Source organism: Sphaerodactylus townsendi, linkage group LG10, assembly GCF_021028975.2.
Source record: "Sphaerodactylus townsendi isolate TG3544 linkage group LG10, MPM_Stown_v2.3, whole genome shotgun sequence".
NCBI classification, from domain to species: domain Eukaryota; kingdom Metazoa; phylum Chordata; class Lepidosauria; order Squamata; family Sphaerodactylidae; genus Sphaerodactylus; species Sphaerodactylus townsendi.
In genome coordinates this window covers 2,542,606-2,562,013 of record NC_059434.1, presented here as the reverse complement: position 1 = coordinate 2,562,013, position 19,408 = coordinate 2,542,606, and the positions used below count along the sequence as shown (strand labels likewise).

Sequence of the window (19,408 nt, the reverse complement as noted above, 5' to 3'; positions counted from 1 at the left end):
TTAGCAGCACCCGCCCTGTAAAACGAGTGTGGTGTAGTGGTTAGAGCTTCAGAGAGGAGTCATCATCTGCCATGGTAATGGTGGGCTTAACACAGTCTTTCAGTCTGACCTACCCCCCTGCATTGTTGTGAGGATAAAAGGGAAGAGGGGAAATAAATGTGTAAGGTGCTTTTCTCCCCACAGTGGAGAAAGTTGAGGTATAAATGAAGTAAATAAATAATAAATATGGCTGAAGATGGGATCCCGGTATACGACTGGTTCGTGAATGGCTGAGAAGAGGAGAATGAGGAAGGGAAAGAATATGGGGGCTGCCAGAAGGAGGAAAGGGCAAGTGGTGTGGAGAGGAGCATGCAGGGGAAAGTGATTCCCATTCTCCTGCCAGTGGCTGGCACTACGCATCTAGGCTGTGGCAGGGGCGGAGAAGGAAGACTGGTTAGAAGGGCAGATAAAGGTAGGTTGGCTGTTTTGTGGGAAGGAAAAGGAGAATGGGCATGGGGGCTGTCAGATAGCAGGGGAGGGGAAATGAAGTACCTCCTGTAAATCCTTGCAGATTCCACTTGTTCTGAAGGGTAAACATATACAAATCTTCAATGCCTACCAGCTTCTTTTTACACACCCCACTGATGTGCAGTCTGTTTTCACCGAGATATGTAACTAGGTATACAATCTCCTTGCTTTCTATGCAACACAAAAATTGCCTTAATTCTGGCATTTGGGAGGAAGTGACGTAGTGTTGGATTCTTAGGCATGTTATATGTGGCCTTATTAGGATTTGAGATGCTAGCAGGAGATTTGCGGAACTCCACTTTTCCAAGGGAAAATGCTGTGCATTTTTTCACTCATTGTGTGCTATGGTTTTATTGATAAACTTAAGGTAGTCTTTCTCAATATTTCCTGGTATGTACAATAGCACATGATTTTTAAAAAACCCTCACTGAAGTGATCGCTGTTCAGAGTGCATTGTCAAGTCATTGACTTTGTTCCCACAGAATATCTGTGGTTGGAAAGGAGGTGAAGTTTCCCTTGGATCTCTCTGTAACTTCCTGTTTGGGTTTTTTTTGGGGGGAGGGGGGTGTTCTCTTTTCCTCAGGAACAGAGAGGGGGTTATTTGGGGTGCAACAGGAGGGGGAGATGGGGAAATCTTACGCTGTCACTGGGAATATCTTTTGATTTTGAAAATCCCTGTTGGGTTCAGATCTTGAAATGAAATTTTGTCTTAGAGTTGTCTTCTTGTCTGTACACATAACTGATCTCCATATTTTCTTTGTACATTCAAAACCTTTGCCTAAAATCTGGATAACAGATGTTTTACATTATATCTGGCTAGAATGGTGCTTCTCGAAGTTTGCGTGCTGCCCTTTGGAGGTTTGCTGAACTTGCACATCTTGTTCGCCCCCTAAAATGCCGGTGAGTTTATTACTTTACTTGTTGTTGCAAGTCAGTCCTCAATCCAGTTCTTGTGTTCAGAGGTTTGCTACCTCTGTCAATGGGCATTTACTTATCATGACCAGTAGCCATTGATAAATCAATTTTCCATGAATCTGTCTTAATTCCCTTTCAAAATCCATCTATGCTGACTGTCATAATTATGTCACCTGGACATAAATTCCACAGTTTAATTGTTTGTTCAGTAAAGAAGTATTTTCTGTTGTCTAGCTAGAACCTATTGCTACGAATTTCATAAGATGCTCTTCAGTTCTAGCATTATGGGGAGAGAGAGCAGTATTTCTTTCTTCCCTCATGCATACTTTTATAAACCTCAATTAAATACTCCTCAGTCACCTTTTTTTCTATATTGAAATGTCCAAGATTCATAGGAAAGGTGCTCCAACCCATGTATGAGGATGCCACAGTGTTGACTGTTTTATTCTCAGTCCCTTTCCTAATAATTCCCAGAATTGAATTTGCCTTTTTCACCACTGCTGCATGCTTAGTTGACATATTAATTGAGATATCTACTGCAACTGCAACAAGTTTTTCAGTTTCACCTATTTCGGACCCCATTTAAGTTTATGATTTTTTTACTCCAGTGTGCATCACCTTAATGCTTACACTGCCACACTGAGTCCATGGCCTATGTGACATTTTTTGCTATAGTTGGGGTGGACTGAGTGGACAGATGGTATGGGTGCCATAGGTGTGGGTGACTGGCATTCATCCTTTTCCAGAAGGGCCTGCTGTTGTTTGCATAGCAGTATTCCTTTCAGCTGTACAAGTATGAAGAAGTAATTTGCCTGTCACATGGCTGTTCCTGAGTACAGTTTTTTAAGTTCAAAATCATTGAATAGGTTTTGTGTTTTTCCCCTCAGGCCATACTTAGTAAACCTGTTACCCTGCCTAACACGGGTGTGCAAGAGGTCTGAAGAATCGGTACAAGAGACACTGGCTGCAGCAATACCAAAAATCATGTCAGCTTTTGGAAACTTTGCAAATGACAATGAAATCAAGGTACGATTTTAAAAACTCTTAAAACATGTTTTTAATTACTACGTTTTTTAACTTTTTAAAACTCAAGAACGTATGTATGTAAAATGTTACAAACAATAACTGCGTTGTTGTTTAGCATTACGGAGAATAGAAGAACTAATTAGTGGAGTAGGAAAGCCAAAGAATTAAGAGTTCATGTAGCCTGTTCTGGTATTTGGACCGTCCAAGGAAATGTGTGTCAATGGGCTTTTAAAAAACCGCCGGCCTTGGGGCTGTCTCGGCTCCAAAGACTGTTCTTCACAAATCTTGGGAAATCGAGAGAGGAATGCCAGCTTCGCCAGAACTGGCTTAATGTTAGGTGTCGGAACCTTAATCTAGTGTACAGACTCTGAAGTATCAGTCAGCAGCATTTATTGATGAGGCATACTTGGTGAAAGCCAGCTCTGGCGAAGCTGGCAGTCCCAGTCCCCTTCATTCCCCATATTTTTGTGCTTCTACTGGGAAATAGCATAAATTTTGAAATTGGTGAAACATAACTTGTACACATTGAATCAAGACTCACTCTGGCAGTATATCCCAAAATGCTGGACCCCTGCCTTTATATCACTTTCGCGGAGTTGAATGGGTTGTCTCACATCTCTCATCCTTCTACTCTTCAATTCTGATCCTTTTTCCCAGCTCACTGATGCACAAATACTGTACTCTTATCATGCTGGTTTGTAATTGACAGCACATTAAGGTCTAGGCCAGTGGTGGCGAACCTTTGGCACTCCAGATGTTATGGACTGCAATTCCCATCAGCCCCTGCCAGCATGGCCAATTGGCCATGCTGGTAGGGGCTGATGGGAATTGTAGTCCATAACATCTGGAGTGCCAAAGGTTCGCCACCACGGGTCTAGGCTGACAAACAGTGGCTCTGTGTTAGTGTTGATTCTAGTGCGTTGCAATTCCTCCTTGCCTGAGGCCGCCTGGAAGGCCCTTCCTTAGACAGCTGTATGCCCATTCGAGCAGGCTCTCTCTGTAACACGTGAACAGGGCTACTATTCCTCAGCTTTTCTCCCATGTCTGAAAGAAGGGTAACTCTTGACCCATTAGCTAGCATTTGCCTAGCTGCCAGCGCTGACTGAACGCACAGGGGCAGCAGAGCAGAGGCATCTCTTGGGTTCCTCCAAAAGTGAGGTTATGCGTTCAAAACCCTTCCTCAGTTAACATCCCATCCTTGTGAGGCTCATTCGCATTGCTGTAACATTCTGTGCTGATTTCTTGCCTTCTGGCTGTCCCTGGGTTCTTTCCCAGTGATACAGTTGGAGGTCTTTTGTGGTGTTACAAGTATAATTGATGGAAGAACATCTGGTAGTGGGTAGTATGGACTGCTCTTTCCACAATGGATTAAATAACCAGTTTAGTTTAATCTAAGTGTGGAAGATTGCTAAAACTATGATGCAGATAACTTTTAACATGTTCTACACACAGTGTTGCTTCAAAGGGCATGACCATCTCATTAAATTTTAAAACAAACTGAAAGCACCCTACTCAAGTTGGATCTCAGTGCCTTTGCAGATATTCAAACCACTGAGAGGAGTTTCTCTTTCTGTAGGCTTTACTGAAGACTTTTGTGACTAACCTGAAGAGCAGTTCTCCTACCATCCGTCGAACAGCAGCTGCATCCACTGTGAGCATCTGCCAACATTCACGGAGGACACAGTATTTCTACACTTGGCTGTTGAACGTCCTGCTAGGTAAGATGGCAAAGGCATCTCTTTTTTCTTTTTCTTTCCCTTTTCATAATGGCTGCTTACGCTCTGAAGCAGTCCTGTTTCCCCCAGACAAGCATTTTGCTTTTACAAAATGTGGTCGGCTGCAATTTCTCTTATCATGATGTCTGGAGCAAAAAAGAATATTCTGGATGGTGCTGCCTCCCATGTCCATGGTTACAGCCAATGAAATATTACTCCACACAAAGTATGCAAGAAAAATAATTTGATATGCTTTCTTTACAACTTGTTTTTATTGTATCAAAAAAATTACAGAATAAAGTTAACAGTAATAACAGTAAGGATAATAATAATTAAAATGGATCTGTATGTAGGATCTTATAAAAGAAATTAAATTAGCTAGTATACTGAATAGGACATCTTTAGTCATTAATCATTAAGCAATTTAGTCATTTCTTACTACATTCTTGTTGATTATATTTGAAAATGAATTAATAGACATACATATAGTTTTTGTACTTAAAACAGTGTTATAATAGTTCAAGAGGTTTTTACTCTAATCAGATTAATAAAATGATATCTGTACTTTATTTGAGATTATCTACTAAAGTATGTGTAAAAGAGTATGCATTATTGGGGTGTTGTGCGGTTTCTGGGCTGTATGGCCGTGTTCTAGTAGAAGAGTTGGATTTATATTCTCCCCTTCTCTCCAGTAGGAGACTCAAAGGGGCTTACAAACTCCTTTCCCTTCCCCCCCTCACAACAAATACCCTGTGAGGGAGGTGGGGCTGAGAGAGCTGTGTAGAGCTGTGACTAGCCCAAGGTCACCCAGCTGGTGTGTGTTGGAGTGTACAGGCTAATCTGAATTCCCCAGATAAGCCTCCACAGCTCAGGCGGCAGAGCGGAGAATCAAACCCGGTTCCTCCAGATTAGATACACGAGCTCTTAACCTCCTACGCCACTGCTGCTCTAGTAGTAGCATTTTCTCCTGATTGCTCTTCTAGTAGCATTTTCTCCTGATATTTCGCCTGCATCTGTGGCTGTCATCTTTAGAGGATCATCTGAAGTTGCCAGCCACAGATGCAGGCTAAACATCAGGAGAAAATGCTACTAGAACATGGCCATGCAGCTCGGAAACCACACAGCACCCCATTGATTCCACCCGTGAAAGCCTCTGACAATACTGTGTGCATTATTTTTAAGTACTTTAATCGTAACAGTATATGTCACCATTGTATATTCTTAAGTAGGTCTTTCTATTCTATAATACTTGTAGTAGGACTTTCATTTCTCTTTGAATTAATCTGCTCTTCTGTTTACGAAACTAGTCAATTTGGCCATGTTGAAGTACTCTCTCATTTTATCTTCCTGATTTTCTTGATCAGGAAATCTCTCCATTTTTTAGCTAGATGCAGCTTTAACCAGTCGCATAGCTATAATGGGGACATCCAGGGACAAATGTCCTGGGTGCCCCCATGTGAGGGGGGTCTTGGCCGGTCTGACCGATTGAGAGGGGGTGAGCTGGTGGCCAATCTGGAGGCTAAAACCTGGGCTGCGTGGAGCAGCCATCTGGTCAGGTCCTGCCCGCGGCCCCCAGCTGGCGCTTGGGCAGCACGTTGGCTGGAGCCTGGGCTGCGCGGTGGCGGCTCAGGTAAGGGGGTGTGGGTGTGTGTGCGGGGGTGCCATTTTGCCCTGCTGTGCCTCTGGCTGTAACTCTTGCAGCTGTTAATAATTACAAAATGATAACAAAAAAAGTACAAAATAATTCTTGTTGTTTTGTTAAGTTTTTTTGAAAAAATGCCTAATTACATATTTTGAGGGCCCATTTAAAATTTAATCTTCAATATTTTCTGCATTTATGTATGAATTATCCAGATTTTTTTTGCCTTTTACAAATCCACCACATATAGAAGAATGATGCTGTTTTTTCTTGACATTTCCAACATGGACTCTTATACCTGAGCCCTTCGGGGGTGGTGGTGGTATATAAATACAATACAATACTTTTTGTTCATTTTCCTAAAGGGGGTGCCCCCATCCCCCATTGTTTCCAATGGGAGCTAATAGGAGATGGCAGCTACACTTTTGAGGGTCCATAACTTTGGACCCCCTGAACCAAACTTTACCAAACCTGGGTCGTATCATTAGGAGAGTCTTCTAAAGATACCCTGCTAGCCTAAAAACTGCACCCCCTGCAGGCCAAAAACTGAAAAAAACTAAAACTTACAAAAACATAAACGAACATGGGGCCCCCCAACTCAGATTTTGCACCGGGCTCCATTTTCCCTAGCTACGCCTCTGAACTTCTTAACCTTGATGCTATTTGAAAGTATGTCATCCATTGACTATTTTCTCCTTTGATTTCTTGTCAATATTTGATTCTCCATTGATTATTAATTGTGTCCTTATGCATTATGGTATTATTCTTTTGGGTTGCTTCAATTTCGTCATTAAAGGTGAGGTTGGCTTGCTTAATATTTTACATGTTTTTATCCATATTCCAAATAAACCTCTTCTTAGAGAAAATGTACTGGTGATACATCTTTTATACCATGATTATTAACTTTTCAGGTTTATTGTTTCCCATAGAAGATGAATATCCTACTGTTTTAATTCTTGGAGTGTTGCTCACCCTAAGGTATCTGATACCTTTACTGCAGCAGCAGGTGAAAGATACAAGTCTGAAAGGTAGCTTTGGCATGATACGAAAAGAGACTGAGATTTCCCCTTCCTTAAGTCAACTTATACAGGTAAGAACAAAATGTTGGATGCAACTATTTGTAGTTGATGAGTCAATGTTTACCTTATTTAAAACTTTTTTTTAACATTGGTTCTAAAATGTACTGCTTCTTCTTACTGAAACTTCCATTGGCTTAATTTAGGATTGCAGAGAATCCCCCCTCACAGGAGCCTGTTCCCTTCTGAAGGAGAAACAAATGGCTCAGCCAAATGGCTCTCCCTCCCCCCCTCTCTTTGTCATTACATCATATCTCATGATGACCCCAGGACCCTGAGGTTTTCAAGGCAAGAGACATTCAGAGGTGGTTTGCTTATTGCCTTCCTCTGTGTAGCAATTCTGCACTTGCTTGGTGGTCTCCCAGCAAAGTACTAATCAGGGCTGACCCTGGTAAGCTTCTGAGGGCTGGTCTGGGTTATCCAAGTCCCTTTCTCTAATTCCCTGAAGTTATTATTTATTATTTATTAGATTTCATAGACCCCCCAATCCCCCAATCGGCTCGGGGGGATTGCCTTTTCTGTGTAGCCGCTGCCACCACAGAGTGTGTCAAAGGATATCCCCACCTGAGTGATCTGATCTCAGCCTCCTTTCTTCTGCTGCCTTTAGAAGATTTCCTTGGGTACTTCCTCACTCTCCTTGGTTTGGCAGTTCTGGGAATTAGCATGTTAGAGGCTGAGGGGTTTAACTGCTGCCCCCATCGCGATTTCTCTCTCTCTCACTCTGGGTAAAAGATTGGGGTAAATGACACATTGCAGAGTCCAAACTCCGGTGTCCAAATTATTAGAAAAATGAAAAGCCTAGTTGTCTTATGATATGGCAAACTGAGTAATGTTCAGAAAAGCAATATCCTCTTTCCCTAAACTCTGTACATACTGTAAAAGCTGTTGACTTATGGTAGGTAATTTATTCTTGGAATTGTAAGTAGTTGGAAATAGTTCATTACCTCCATTTTCGGAGCAGGGACTTTGAATGTTGTCAAAATGGAGTCCCTAAGAAGGCTTACAGCCCAGTCCATAGGACTGTTGTTGCTAGGGACAACACCACTGCTGCACTTCCTCCAGAGGACTTCCAGGTGACCTGGGAAGGCAGCAAAAACAAGGGAACCCTGGCTGCCTGGAAAGCCCTCCATTAGGCAGAATGGAGTTATGGGTAACATAAGTTTAAGACCTGCGCTATGGCATTCGCAGCTCGAAGGCCCAGGTGGACTAAATGGACTAAAATTGGCTTCACCCCTGGATTTACCACAGTCCGCTCCCCCCTGTGCAGATATCCACTTGAACACCAGCTGTACTACTACTACTCTGTAGTAGTGCCCATTTCTGGGTTTGACTGCCACAGAGCTGTGGGGTGACCATATACTGGTGTCTTTGCCCTCTCTGTTGGTGTGGGTGCACCTTATGCAGTTCCCTAAATGTTTTTGGAATTTGGGAAGGGGGGTTGCAGCTGTGAAGTACATCGTGAGCAGTGCAAGTGGGAAACAAAATAGTTAACTCTGGAGTGCCTTCGTCTACTGAATCCTGACTTAATTGTGCTCCTTAACATGTAGGTTTACGAACTGACCCTACGTTACGCTCGGCACCGGGATCATAATGTTGTGACTGGTGCTTTAGAATTACTACAACAACTTCTCAGAACACCTCCTCCTGATCTCCTTCTGGCATTGACCACAGCGGGGGGTCTGACTCAAGTCGGCGTGTCCGAGGATGAGGCTTCCAGCAGAAACCGCAGTGATAGCATAGCGGAACTTATAGGTAAGGGCTTAGTGCCTCAGTCATAAACCAATGCTGAAGTTTCAGTTAAGATTCCTGTGTTTTAGATAAAGTGTACAAGTATATTTTGAAGTTCTTAAAAAGAGGTATTGGTGGTACTACTACTACTACTACTACTACTACTACTACTACTACTACTACTACTACTACATATAAGTGTAATTTTTTAGTTCATTGAGCTTAAGTTTAACCAAAATGGCTTAATCAGCTGGTGGCTGTCTTTTATTTCTATAGATAAAATATTTCCTCTTTAATTACTAACATTTTGCAAAATTATTTTTATCCATTTCTAATTGGATTTCTAAAAATGAATGATGGGCTGGATTAGTTTGTTTACACATTTTAGTAATGAGTTTGCAGCATTACTACTTGCTATATAGAAGGTCATTTTGTGTCAGTAAAAGATGAATTATTCATAACTGCAGCCAGCAAATTTATTCTTTTGTTAACTCCGTTTTGGAGGCTGTTAAAACTCTTGCTTGGCATTTTCTCTGATCTGTGCTTTTATCTGTTACTTTCTGTGATTTGCAGCCGGAGGGGGGTCTTCATGCAGCCCTGTTTTCCCCAGAAAACCAAAAGGTGATTATATATCTGGGCAATCACAATCTCTTGCTTGATGGTTTCTGACTTTTTCATTTCTGTTCCTGGCTACACATCAGTCCTCATTCACATATCTTGGTCAGCTCTTCTTTAATTACATAACTGTCAATAAAATAATTCTAAGTGTTGATATTTTTTTAAATTTTAGTTTATTGCTGTTAGTTATTTTTCTAAAAGTGAATGTGTCCTTCAAATACATTGTCAAAATTACTTTATTGGGACTTTAGTGGAGTGATATCTAAAAGTGCTCGCATTTGCTGTCACTTTGTTTTGAATGAAAAGCACACATTATTTTGTGTGAAATGTGTTTAATTCATTCTTATGACCTTCACTTATTTTTCAGCTGGATAAGCATTATTGGAAATTATCATATAAATGATGTGCTTTAACCTCTAATAGATGTAGATGTGGGGCTCTCTGGTAAATACTTCAATGGCATATGATGGCTTGATTCTATGATGGCTTCCTGTTCCTCCATTGCCAGATGTTGACCTCCAGTAGAAGCACTTTAAAGTGAAACCATCTCCATAGAGGAAAGGATTTCTATAAACAGTCCCATTTTATCTCAGCATTATTGTCTACCTACTGTGCAGCAGTTCACAAAGGGACCACCTTTAGCTATATGGCTTCTTTGTCAGTGATAGAAGCTACTCAGAAACAGAAGTGTAGTGAATGTGGGAAGGGCAAGAGGGCAGGAGAACTGCCCCCCCCAATAATTGATAAACTCTTGAAAAAGCGCCCTCAATTCCACCCTGAACTCCCCCTCCCTCCCTCCCTCCCTCCCTCCCTCCCTTCCCCCCCTGCCGGCTGGGCTCCCATGGATTGAGAGACACCATATGTTTGGCATTAGTGATTCCTTAATCAAAATCGAGTCCAGCCATTGGTAGGTCCTGTGAATAGCACTACCAAACCAGAGCAGGCCCCAACCGGGGTAACTTTACTCAAAAGCAAGTCCTTGCGTGGATTTACTCTCAGAGAAGTGTGGTTAGGAGCTCAGCCAGAATGATTAGGAAGCTAGGCTTTTATGTTTCCGATGATTTCCTGGATCTCTCTCTGTGTTGTAAGGTCACTGCCCCAAGTAGCTTACAGTGTTCCTGGCAAATATCAAATAAAAAGATCTCCGGGTGCTTACGGGTCAGCATTGTTTTAACACCAGAAAGAAAGTTTCACATAAATATTGCCAAATCAACCCTCCCTTGATGACAATTGGCCTTGCTTATAAGTAAACTTGCAAACTTATGGATATTGACTTGTGCAAGATTTACCTCCAAGTAAGTGTGCCACAGATTGGGCTGCATGTTGTCTCTTTGCAAACCAGCAATCTCCCTTTGCACTTTGGAGTGTTCCTTGCGGATTAAGGCATGTCGGAGTAACGAACTAGAGAAAGTCCGGTCAAAAGTAACTCATAATAGTTCTTTATTGTACCAAAAGATGCTCCAAAAGATTTTGATCATGGTGGTTGCCTGCCCCTGTGTTTCTCCAGCATATTCTGCCAGGATGCTTTGCCAGAGCCAAGAGCACTTGGCTGAGCCCCCAGTCATCAGATCATCGTCTTCTAGGGGAAATATCTGAGCTGGCTCCCCAGGTTGTGGCAATGGCTGGGACTCCTCCTGGCTTTCCAAGTTGTGCGAATGACCACTGCCCCAACCACCAAAAATTCTGCCAGTATCTGCGCCCCCCCCCCCCCCCCCAAGGCTTGACTCAGACGAGAGTCTTTCAAGTCACTGTTGTCTCTACCCTGGCAGTTGCAAATGAAGAGCCTTCTAGAATTATGTCCACATTGGTGTGAGAGTCCGCAGTGGGATATTGGTGGAATTCTCTTAGTGGAAAGTTTAGTCACATTTCAGCTGAATAAGGTTGTGTTGCAAGACTCCCTGATCAGCGTGGTGCAGTGGTTAAGAGCAGGTGCACACTAATCTGGAGAACTGGGTTTGATTCCCCACTCTGCCACTTCGGCTGTGGAGGCTTATCTGGTGAACTAGATTAGCTTGTGCACTCCAATACATGCCAGCTAGGTGACCTTGGCCTAGTCACAGTTCTTTGGAGCTCTCTCAGCCCCACCCACCTCACAAGGTGTTTATTGTTGGGCGGGGGGGGGGGGGGGAGGGAAAGGAGGTTGTCAGCCCCTTTGAGTTTCCTTACAGGAGAGAAAGAGGGGATATAAATCCAACTCTTCTTCTTGGCTCTGCACCATCTGTCATTCTTTGTTTTCTCCATTTCTAAGTACTAGTTAGAAATGGACCACTCTCCTTTACAGAGCTGTCAGCTCTGTAAAGGAGAGTATAATACCCATGGGATATCTTTTTTGTATAAACGGATGTATGAGGTTGAGGCACCGAGGAAGATAACGAAATACGCAGTAGACGTACACAGCGGTCTGCCACTGTCAACCCATGGTTTTTTTAATGGATTACAAATTTACAAACAAAATGAAATTTATGTTTTTGCTTAATACAAGGTTGTAATGAAATAACCTGAATAAGAAATAGAGCCTAATTTGCGACGAAGTTTATTGATATTTGATTGTGGACGTCGCATAATTTATGTTTATCTGTAGTATAAAAACTAAATAAATGATTGTATTGTTTATCAGCTAAAGTTGTTTTAGGGGAAGAAGATGGCTTGGAAGATGAAGCTGAAGCAAGATCTGAGGTCAGCAGCACTGATTTTGCAGGTAGGAGCTTTCAACCACCAATATCATCTCACCTTGTGATCCTGCTTTTCTCGGGGCTACAGGCCAGGGGCAGCTGGCTTATATTACTAATTTACATCTTCCTTCCCTCATGCAGTCTATTCTGCAATGTGGCGTATAGATGAAAAAAAGTGGGATTCCTGAATAGAACTTTTGTATTGCTGTGCAGAGCCGGATTTATATACAAGCTAAGAAAACATGACCCCAGGGCCTCAGGTTGCAAGGGGGCCCTCTAAATACCACCACTCCTCAAAAAACCCCCACAAAAGAAACCCCTCAATTATCATTTCTTGGTAATGCTCTGGGGACTCTGAAACCTGACATAACCTTGGGTCTCATTATACTTTAATGTTGCTTTGCTGCTATGTAAGTTAATTGGCTAAAGATCTTGTAAATAACTTCAGTATCATGTTCAAGTGTTTGATTCCATGAGATATTCATGAAATATTGAATTATTGTAAGTTATTGGCAAGATTATTGGCAGATTCGAAGATGGCAAAGTTTCATTATGCTGGCTAAAAGGGAGGAGATTTTATAAATCTTATGATGATTCAAGGATGGTTTTTCTCAGCCCCCTCCCTGCTGCAACAGCCCCTTGCACAAGACATATTATTCCAAAGAGTCACATGACCCTCAGGAGAAACTTGTGGGAGTGTGTAAGAGCCACAGTGTGAAGAGGGAGCAGCAAAGTCCCTTTGTGTGTGAATACTTAAGGAGGCAGTGCCCAGCTAGGATTGAGTGCAGGGAAGAGGTTGGCTGAAGGTAAGGAAGTTCACCAGAGATGTGCTGCTCTGCATGTAACTCTCTTTGATCCCTTCAGCTTTCTGGATTTCTCTGACTCTTTGTTTCTCCCCCAGCTTCCATGAAAAGTGAGCTGACTGGCGACTTGGCTTCTTCGTCAGGTGTGTCCACAGCAGGATCTGCCATGAGTTCGGTGACTGATTCCTCTGACCGAGACATCATAACTGAGCAGCCACGCTCTCAGCATACCTTGCAGCCGGAGTCAGACTTGGCCAGCTGTGATTTAACTGGTGCAGCTGTCAAAGGAGATGCTGAGGATGACCTTCTGAGTGGCAGCTCCAGCCAAGTCAGTGCTGCCCCATCAGACCCTGTAGTGGATGTGGATGGGGGCACTCAGGCCTCCTCTCCCCTCAGTGACAGCTCCCAGACAACGACAGAAGGTCCCGATTCAGCCGTCACGCCAGACAGTTCTGACATGGTATGTGCTCAGTGAGAGGGAGTGACCAAGTGACTGAGATAGTGATGAATGGCTTTCAGATCATGTCTGTCTCAAAGGTGCTCAGTGAAGGGTCTAAATTAGAACATAATCTGCTCTCTGTTGTCGGCAGGAATATAAACTGCCAGTTTTTAAAATGTCTCACAGCTTATACTGAAGGTTGAGTTTTCATAGCCCTGATCCCTATGGCTGACTTCCAAATCTAGGTACACATCTAGGTACCCATCATTGCTGTTCCCTCCCTAAGATTCTCTCCCCAGGATGCTTGCTGAGGAAAGGGAAGGAGGTGGAGTATGTGCCCTTCTGCTTCCTATCCCTACTACTACTGCTACCACTACTGCAGCAACTCTAAAAAGTAAGGGGCTAATTGTTAAATTCTCTTTTCTAGAGGGAGTTGTTTGGTAGATCCTTCCCTTAAGCTGTTCATCAATAAAGTGATCTCTTGTATGTTATACGGGATAGAAATTTGGGGTTGGGGTATATCTACTGTAGACCCTATTGGGAAAATTCAGAATATATTTATGAGAAGAATATTGGGTCTCCCTAAGGGATCACCTATAACCCCTATGAGTGCAGAATTAGGATTACCCTCTGTAAGAGCGAGTTCAGATGTGCGCATTTTAAAATATTGGAAGAAACAGTGATCCAAACTGTTTGTGTCATCAGAGTTTTAGGTTGAATCTGAGAAATTCCAAGAGAAATCTCGTTCTGAATATCTTCTTTTTATTCAAACACATTATTCTGTACCAGATGATGTTCTCAATAGTGGTAGTCAGGGAATGGATCTGAGGAACTAGATCTTTCATATGGATGCATTAATAGATAGAGATCGGATCAATCAGTCCAAAGTTGCCCCCTTCTTTAAACTTTTTAAGAAGGATCATACAGTGGGACCTCGGTTTTCATTGCCTTCGGTTTTCATCAGTTTCGGTTTTCATCAATTTTTTCAGTGAAAAATTTGGCTCGGTTTTCATCGATTTGCCTCAGTTTTCATTGAATTGCAGTAAGGTGTAGGGGTTTGTGGAGAAAAATCACCCGGACAAAGCTGTTGCAGGCCATGTCTGCAACTTGTTTGATGAGTGTCTTGCCCTATTTCAGACAAATCTTAAAGAGGCATCAGAAACAGACCTCTTTGGACAGCTTTCTGGTGTAGACATTGGTCCACTGGCTCTGAAGCTGGTTCTAGTGTTATTGTTTGTTACTGTTTTCAGCATTAAATACTATGTTTATTCACAAAAAATACGTTTTTGGTATGTTTTTTGGAGTGCCTAGAACGGATTAATTGGATTTACATTGATTCCTGTGGGAAAGTTTGCCTCGGTTTTCATTGATTTCGGTTTTCATCGATTCTTTTCGGACGGATTACCAACGAAAACCGAGGTTCCACTGTATTAGGTCGCCATATTTAGAAAATTTGTCAACTTATATCTTTAGAATGGCATTCACTAACCTGAAATTCCAGGCCATGCCAACGGCAGTGTATAGTGCACGATGTAGTAATATGCTGGTATCTAACTACAGATGTGTTTGTGGTAGTGACGCAGATGAGGACATTCTGCACTATGTTCTGGAGTGTCCTCTTTATGATAACATAAGGACCAAATATGTTAAAGGACTTTTTCCAATTGCGGGGGATACTGATAACTCTGGGAAATTGATTTGTCTATAATCTGATGGGATTCCATACATTACCAGTCGAGTAGCACTTTTTGCTCATGCTGCAAGAAGAATCAGGTTAGGTCTGGTGTCATGATGTTGTGTGGTGTTATTTGATAGGGATATTTATATTAGTCCTAATTTAGTCTGCTTTAGCTATGTTGGTATACATGGGGTGTTTTTTTGTGTATGTTTTAATGTTATTATGCTGGGTAGGAGGAGATTGTGAAGGCCAAGACAATAAAAAGGCAGATTACAAAATTTTGCAATATGAACACTAGAAGGCATATAATAAACAGCATAGAAAGATTGGATTACAAAGTTTAAAACAGTGCAATAAAAATAGTATTACATGTGACATAAGAAATGCAAAAACTGCATTATAGAAATTGGAAAACACTGCAGGGAAAAGCAAGATAGTGCACATAAGACATTGTGGATGATAGTCAGTACTTTAAACCGAACCTAGAAACTAACTGGTGACCCAGTGGAGAAATAATGGAAAAGAAAGCATCAGATTGAGACTGCATTTGAGCTGCTCGGGGGCTGGGCAGAGTATTGAGAAGAGGTAGAAACAGGCAGAATCATGTGAGTCAGATACATCGTAAATCGCCATTAATACAGAATGATACTATTTTGTAACTGATATTACAATGAATCCTGTTCCCTAGGCTTTGCCTCCCTGTACTGGGAGTGAGGCAATACTCCTATAGGAGTAAAAGCGGAATTATTTTTTGTTCATGTATATATATAAGCAACAGTGTAAGCAACAAAATATAAAGTTCAACACTAACATTTAGAAACGGGAAAATCTTTCCGAACAAAAACAGTAGCAGAATCAGTGTTTTTTAATAATGGAGTTATAACTAACAAACATGGGGCTCTCTGTCTACCAGTAGGTCATGTGACAGGAAAGCTGGAACTGGGTAAGTGCCAAGGGGGTGGCATGTTGACCCTCTTCCCTGGCTTTCCTGAACATCCAAGTATTCTGAAGATGACTGAATCATCAAACCCCAGATTATCTCTGCAAACTAATTAAAATTCAGTAGCCTCAAAAATCATGCAGTCCCATTAAACAGTCTTTTGTTTTCTCTCTCAGTCACACTTCTGACAAAGTGGTGAAACTCAGTTGGACTGTGTAGGCAGAACTGTTCATTCTTAGAACCTTCACATTATGTTCAAAGGCATCATGAAATGGGTTGTTCTGGCAAGATAAAGCCCACTCTAAGCTCTTGAAAAATTCAGCAGGGGCCAGTTGAGCCATCCCTCTTTAATCTCATGCATGGTAAGAGGGGCATCCTGAATTGATGGGAAGTCTTGTGGCTTCAAAATGTCTCTGCATGGGTCCTTACGGGATGCTGTGGCGAGCAAATATTCAGCCCATGCTCTGTCTGCTGCACCGGTACCAGATCAGGTTCAAGGTCTTGGTATTAACCTTTACAGCCCCAATAATCTGGGACCTTTATATCCGCGGGACCACCGTTCCCAGCACACGCCCCAAAGGGCTCATCACTTGACAAGTAACAACTTATTAGGGGTTCCTGGCCTGAAAAATGTCTGGGCCCTGAGGGACCCATTACAGTTTTCAGGGCTTGTAAGACAGAGCTGTTCCACCAGGCCTGTGGTCAGAGAAGAGCAGTGGTATCCAACAGGCCGGCCTTCCTTCCCCTTCCCCCCTCCCCTTAATTTTTTTCCTTCTTGTTTCTTATGTTTTGTTCATTGGGTCAATCTTTCATATTACTAGTTCATTTCCCCTCTGGTTTCATTATTATTAGTCACTAAGACGCCAGGACATTTCATTGCAATGGTTGATTTTAGGATTGTGGACTTTATTGTTGTCAGTTGCTCTGGACCTGCTCTACAGGGAATGGCACCCTATAAGCCCATTAAAAAAAAAAGAACACACATTGATACCTAGGCCAAGAGGAAGGGGTTTTTAACTCAGTCAGTGGCATCCTGAAAATCACCTTAGAAATGTAATAAGCTCTAAAATAGTGATACATTGTCAACGGAATAAGTGACTCAAGGTTGGAGAAATCTAGATATATGAAAGGAAGAGCAGACTAGGTAATCACAAGTGTCCTAGGACAGGGGTGATCAGGAGACCCATACAAGTGCTCAGCAAGTCCAAAGCTATGTTTTCCAAGAGTTGAGTCACAGGTAGATGGAATGCAGACATGCAGGGAAGACGGCAAACTCTGAAGAGTCCCCCCCCCCCCCAAATCCTTCTGCCATCATAGTGGAGCCATATTTGCCCCTCATTCCTGTCATGACACCGGAAGGTAGGGGGATGTGAAGAGTTCTTGTTTTCAGAAGTATACTGGCACTTCCTAATCTCAAGCACACCCATTTGGAGCAACATGATTTAATGAGCAGTGTTTGCTCCACTCCAGGCATTTCAGGAAGATCTTGTTTTTCTAGACCAGTTTTGGATCTGGCTTTTTCACAGATTTTGGATCAGAACCTGCCCCAGTCTGCACAGTCTGTGTTTGTGAGAGGACAGTTTGTTAGCAAGATCACAGTAGAGAAATTGACAGTCTGCTGAGCTAAATTATGCTGTGTGATCCTCTGAGGATTTTGTGCAGCAGTGTACGGAAGATTGCATAAATTAGCTGAGATTTGCTTTATACTAGTAAACTAAACTGTTCCTCTTGTATCATTTAGATTTTAGAGAGTGCTGAAAACCAGTATTCTGGCATGCAGATTGGACAGCTGCAAGATGAAGAAGATGAAGCTACCAATGTCCTCCAGGAAGAGGATCCTTTCAGAAATTCTTGTCTTGGTATGTGGATAAATAGGAAGAGAACTTGTGAGAAGGTTCTCTCAGGAGTGGGCCTTTCCCAGCAGGTCCCAGTGACCCCTGGAAAGTGGGTGCTGGGGGTTAGGGGAGCCTTGGGCGTGTATACCAAGGGGGCACAAGGGAGGGGGGCTGCAGTGCAAAGGCGAATTGGGCAGAATGATCTCCAGCTTTCTGTCCCCCCAAGATGTGGTGGTGACTGCACTTGGTGCCCATCGCCTTTTACCCATAGGCTAAATAACTCAGTGTCATCTTCTTGGTGGTCACAAGAGGCTGCTGGGGGAAGGCAAGAAAGATCTTTTTAGGATCTAACTGTAAAGTTTTACTGATATTTGGTGGATCTTTAATAGTCTTATGTTCTGCTTTCTTTGTGAAGTTCTTCAGCAATCTCATTTGTCTACTATGGGCCACAGTAGACAGCCATCGGACAGCAGCATGGACAGATTTTCATCAAAAGAAGAAACAGAGCCTGGTGAACATGAAAATAAGGTAAAATTTCTCCTCGTGTTCAACTGTTATTCAAGTCTAATGGAAAGCCTTTTGTATGGAACATGTTAGCGAGATGAAAGGAAAGAGAAGATCTGACTGCTTTGTGCCTGTTGATGTGATGCTTCTCTTTCACTATTCCCTGCAGTGGAATTAGGAATGTGCTGTGTTTTTACTCCCAACCACTCCCACATTGTTAGCAGGTTAGTTAGCTGAGAATTCATTGTTAGCCATAAGCGTTTACAATCACAAAGAGTACATTAAAATAAAAATCACAGTCTCAAATAATGCCTGTGTAACCTCAGCTTGTGGGTTCTGTGGGGCAGTACTTGGAAGGAGTTGCAAAGAACCAAATTTAAACAAAACAGTTTACTTCTCTTTACAAATAACATTAAACATCAACATTTAACATTACAACTCAAGGTCCTGTTCAGGTTGATTTCAAGTCCTTCTAGTTACAGTCTACTGATACTGCCAAGTCCAATTCTTCTTTGCAAGTGGGTTGGCTCCTGAAGACTCCAAGGGCTTGATGAACAGGATGCAACATGATGAAGGTTTCCAGGAGAACTCTCACCCATTACAACCACAAAAAGAAACCCTTAACAAGGTGTTAAGGGCTTATAGAAATCAAGGTCCGAGTCTGGAAGCCTTGTCTTCTCCAAAGAGTTCTGCAGCCTTTCTGCTGCTCTGAGTCTCCACCCCCTTACTGGTTCAACCCATTCTGGGCATGGGGGTTACACCTGCACCATGCATATCATAAAATACAGTAAGGTATGAATATCATGTATGTCATCTACGTGGGCTGCTTCAAGTTTCCTCATAATATTAGCTAAAAATATCAAAGTAGCAGCTTTATCAGTAATTGTAGGGAAAATGTCAGCCAGTAGGAATGAAGAGAGCCTTCATCAGTTCCAGTAAATTCTGACAGGATTTGGGTGAGAAGGTTGAAATTAATGGTGTCCTGTAGAGGGCAGTGCAGAATATAATGGACTAAATCCAAGACTCCAAGGGTGTCATGAGCGAGCCCCTGGGTACTTAGCAGGATACAGAGGACTCTGATAACAAGGTACAGCCAGAGTAGGAAGAGCCAACTCCCAGCCCTTCCCTGCCTGATGAGGATCAGGTGGAGGAGCCTGTAGATCCCAGTAATGAGTGAGCTGTGCACAGGAGGCAGAAGCAGAGGCAGCTGCTGCAGAAGCAAAGGAAAAGTGCTCATATTGCAGCAAGATATGGGAAGATAGAAGTATCTGCATCTGATGAGGTTTAACTCCTTGTAGAATCCCAACCCCTTG

At 42.5% G+C, this 19,408-nt stretch overlaps 1 protein-coding gene across 1 annotated transcript in view; it reads left to right on the top strand.

The window, feature by feature from the left end:
* Positions 1–19,408, top strand: part of LOC125439912 (huntingtin-like) — a 94,699-nt gene that overhangs the window by 6,727 nt on the left and 68,564 nt on the right. Inside the window, exons 5-14 of the mRNA XM_048509256.1 lie at positions 1,328–1,407; positions 2,310–2,448; positions 4,025–4,166; positions 6,714–6,892; positions 8,426–8,630; positions 9,180–9,227; positions 11,842–11,922; positions 12,798–13,159; positions 17,498–17,615; positions 18,007–18,119. Coding sequence (XP_048365213.1) covers positions 1,328–1,407; positions 2,310–2,448; positions 4,025–4,166; positions 6,714–6,892; positions 8,426–8,630; positions 9,180–9,227; positions 11,842–11,922; positions 12,798–13,159; positions 17,498–17,615; positions 18,007–18,119 — 1,467 coding nt within the window. The remainder of the gene's footprint in view (positions 1–1,327; positions 1,408–2,309; positions 2,449–4,024; positions 4,167–6,713; positions 6,893–8,425; positions 8,631–9,179; positions 9,228–11,841; positions 11,923–12,797; positions 13,160–17,497; positions 17,616–18,006; positions 18,120–19,408) is intronic.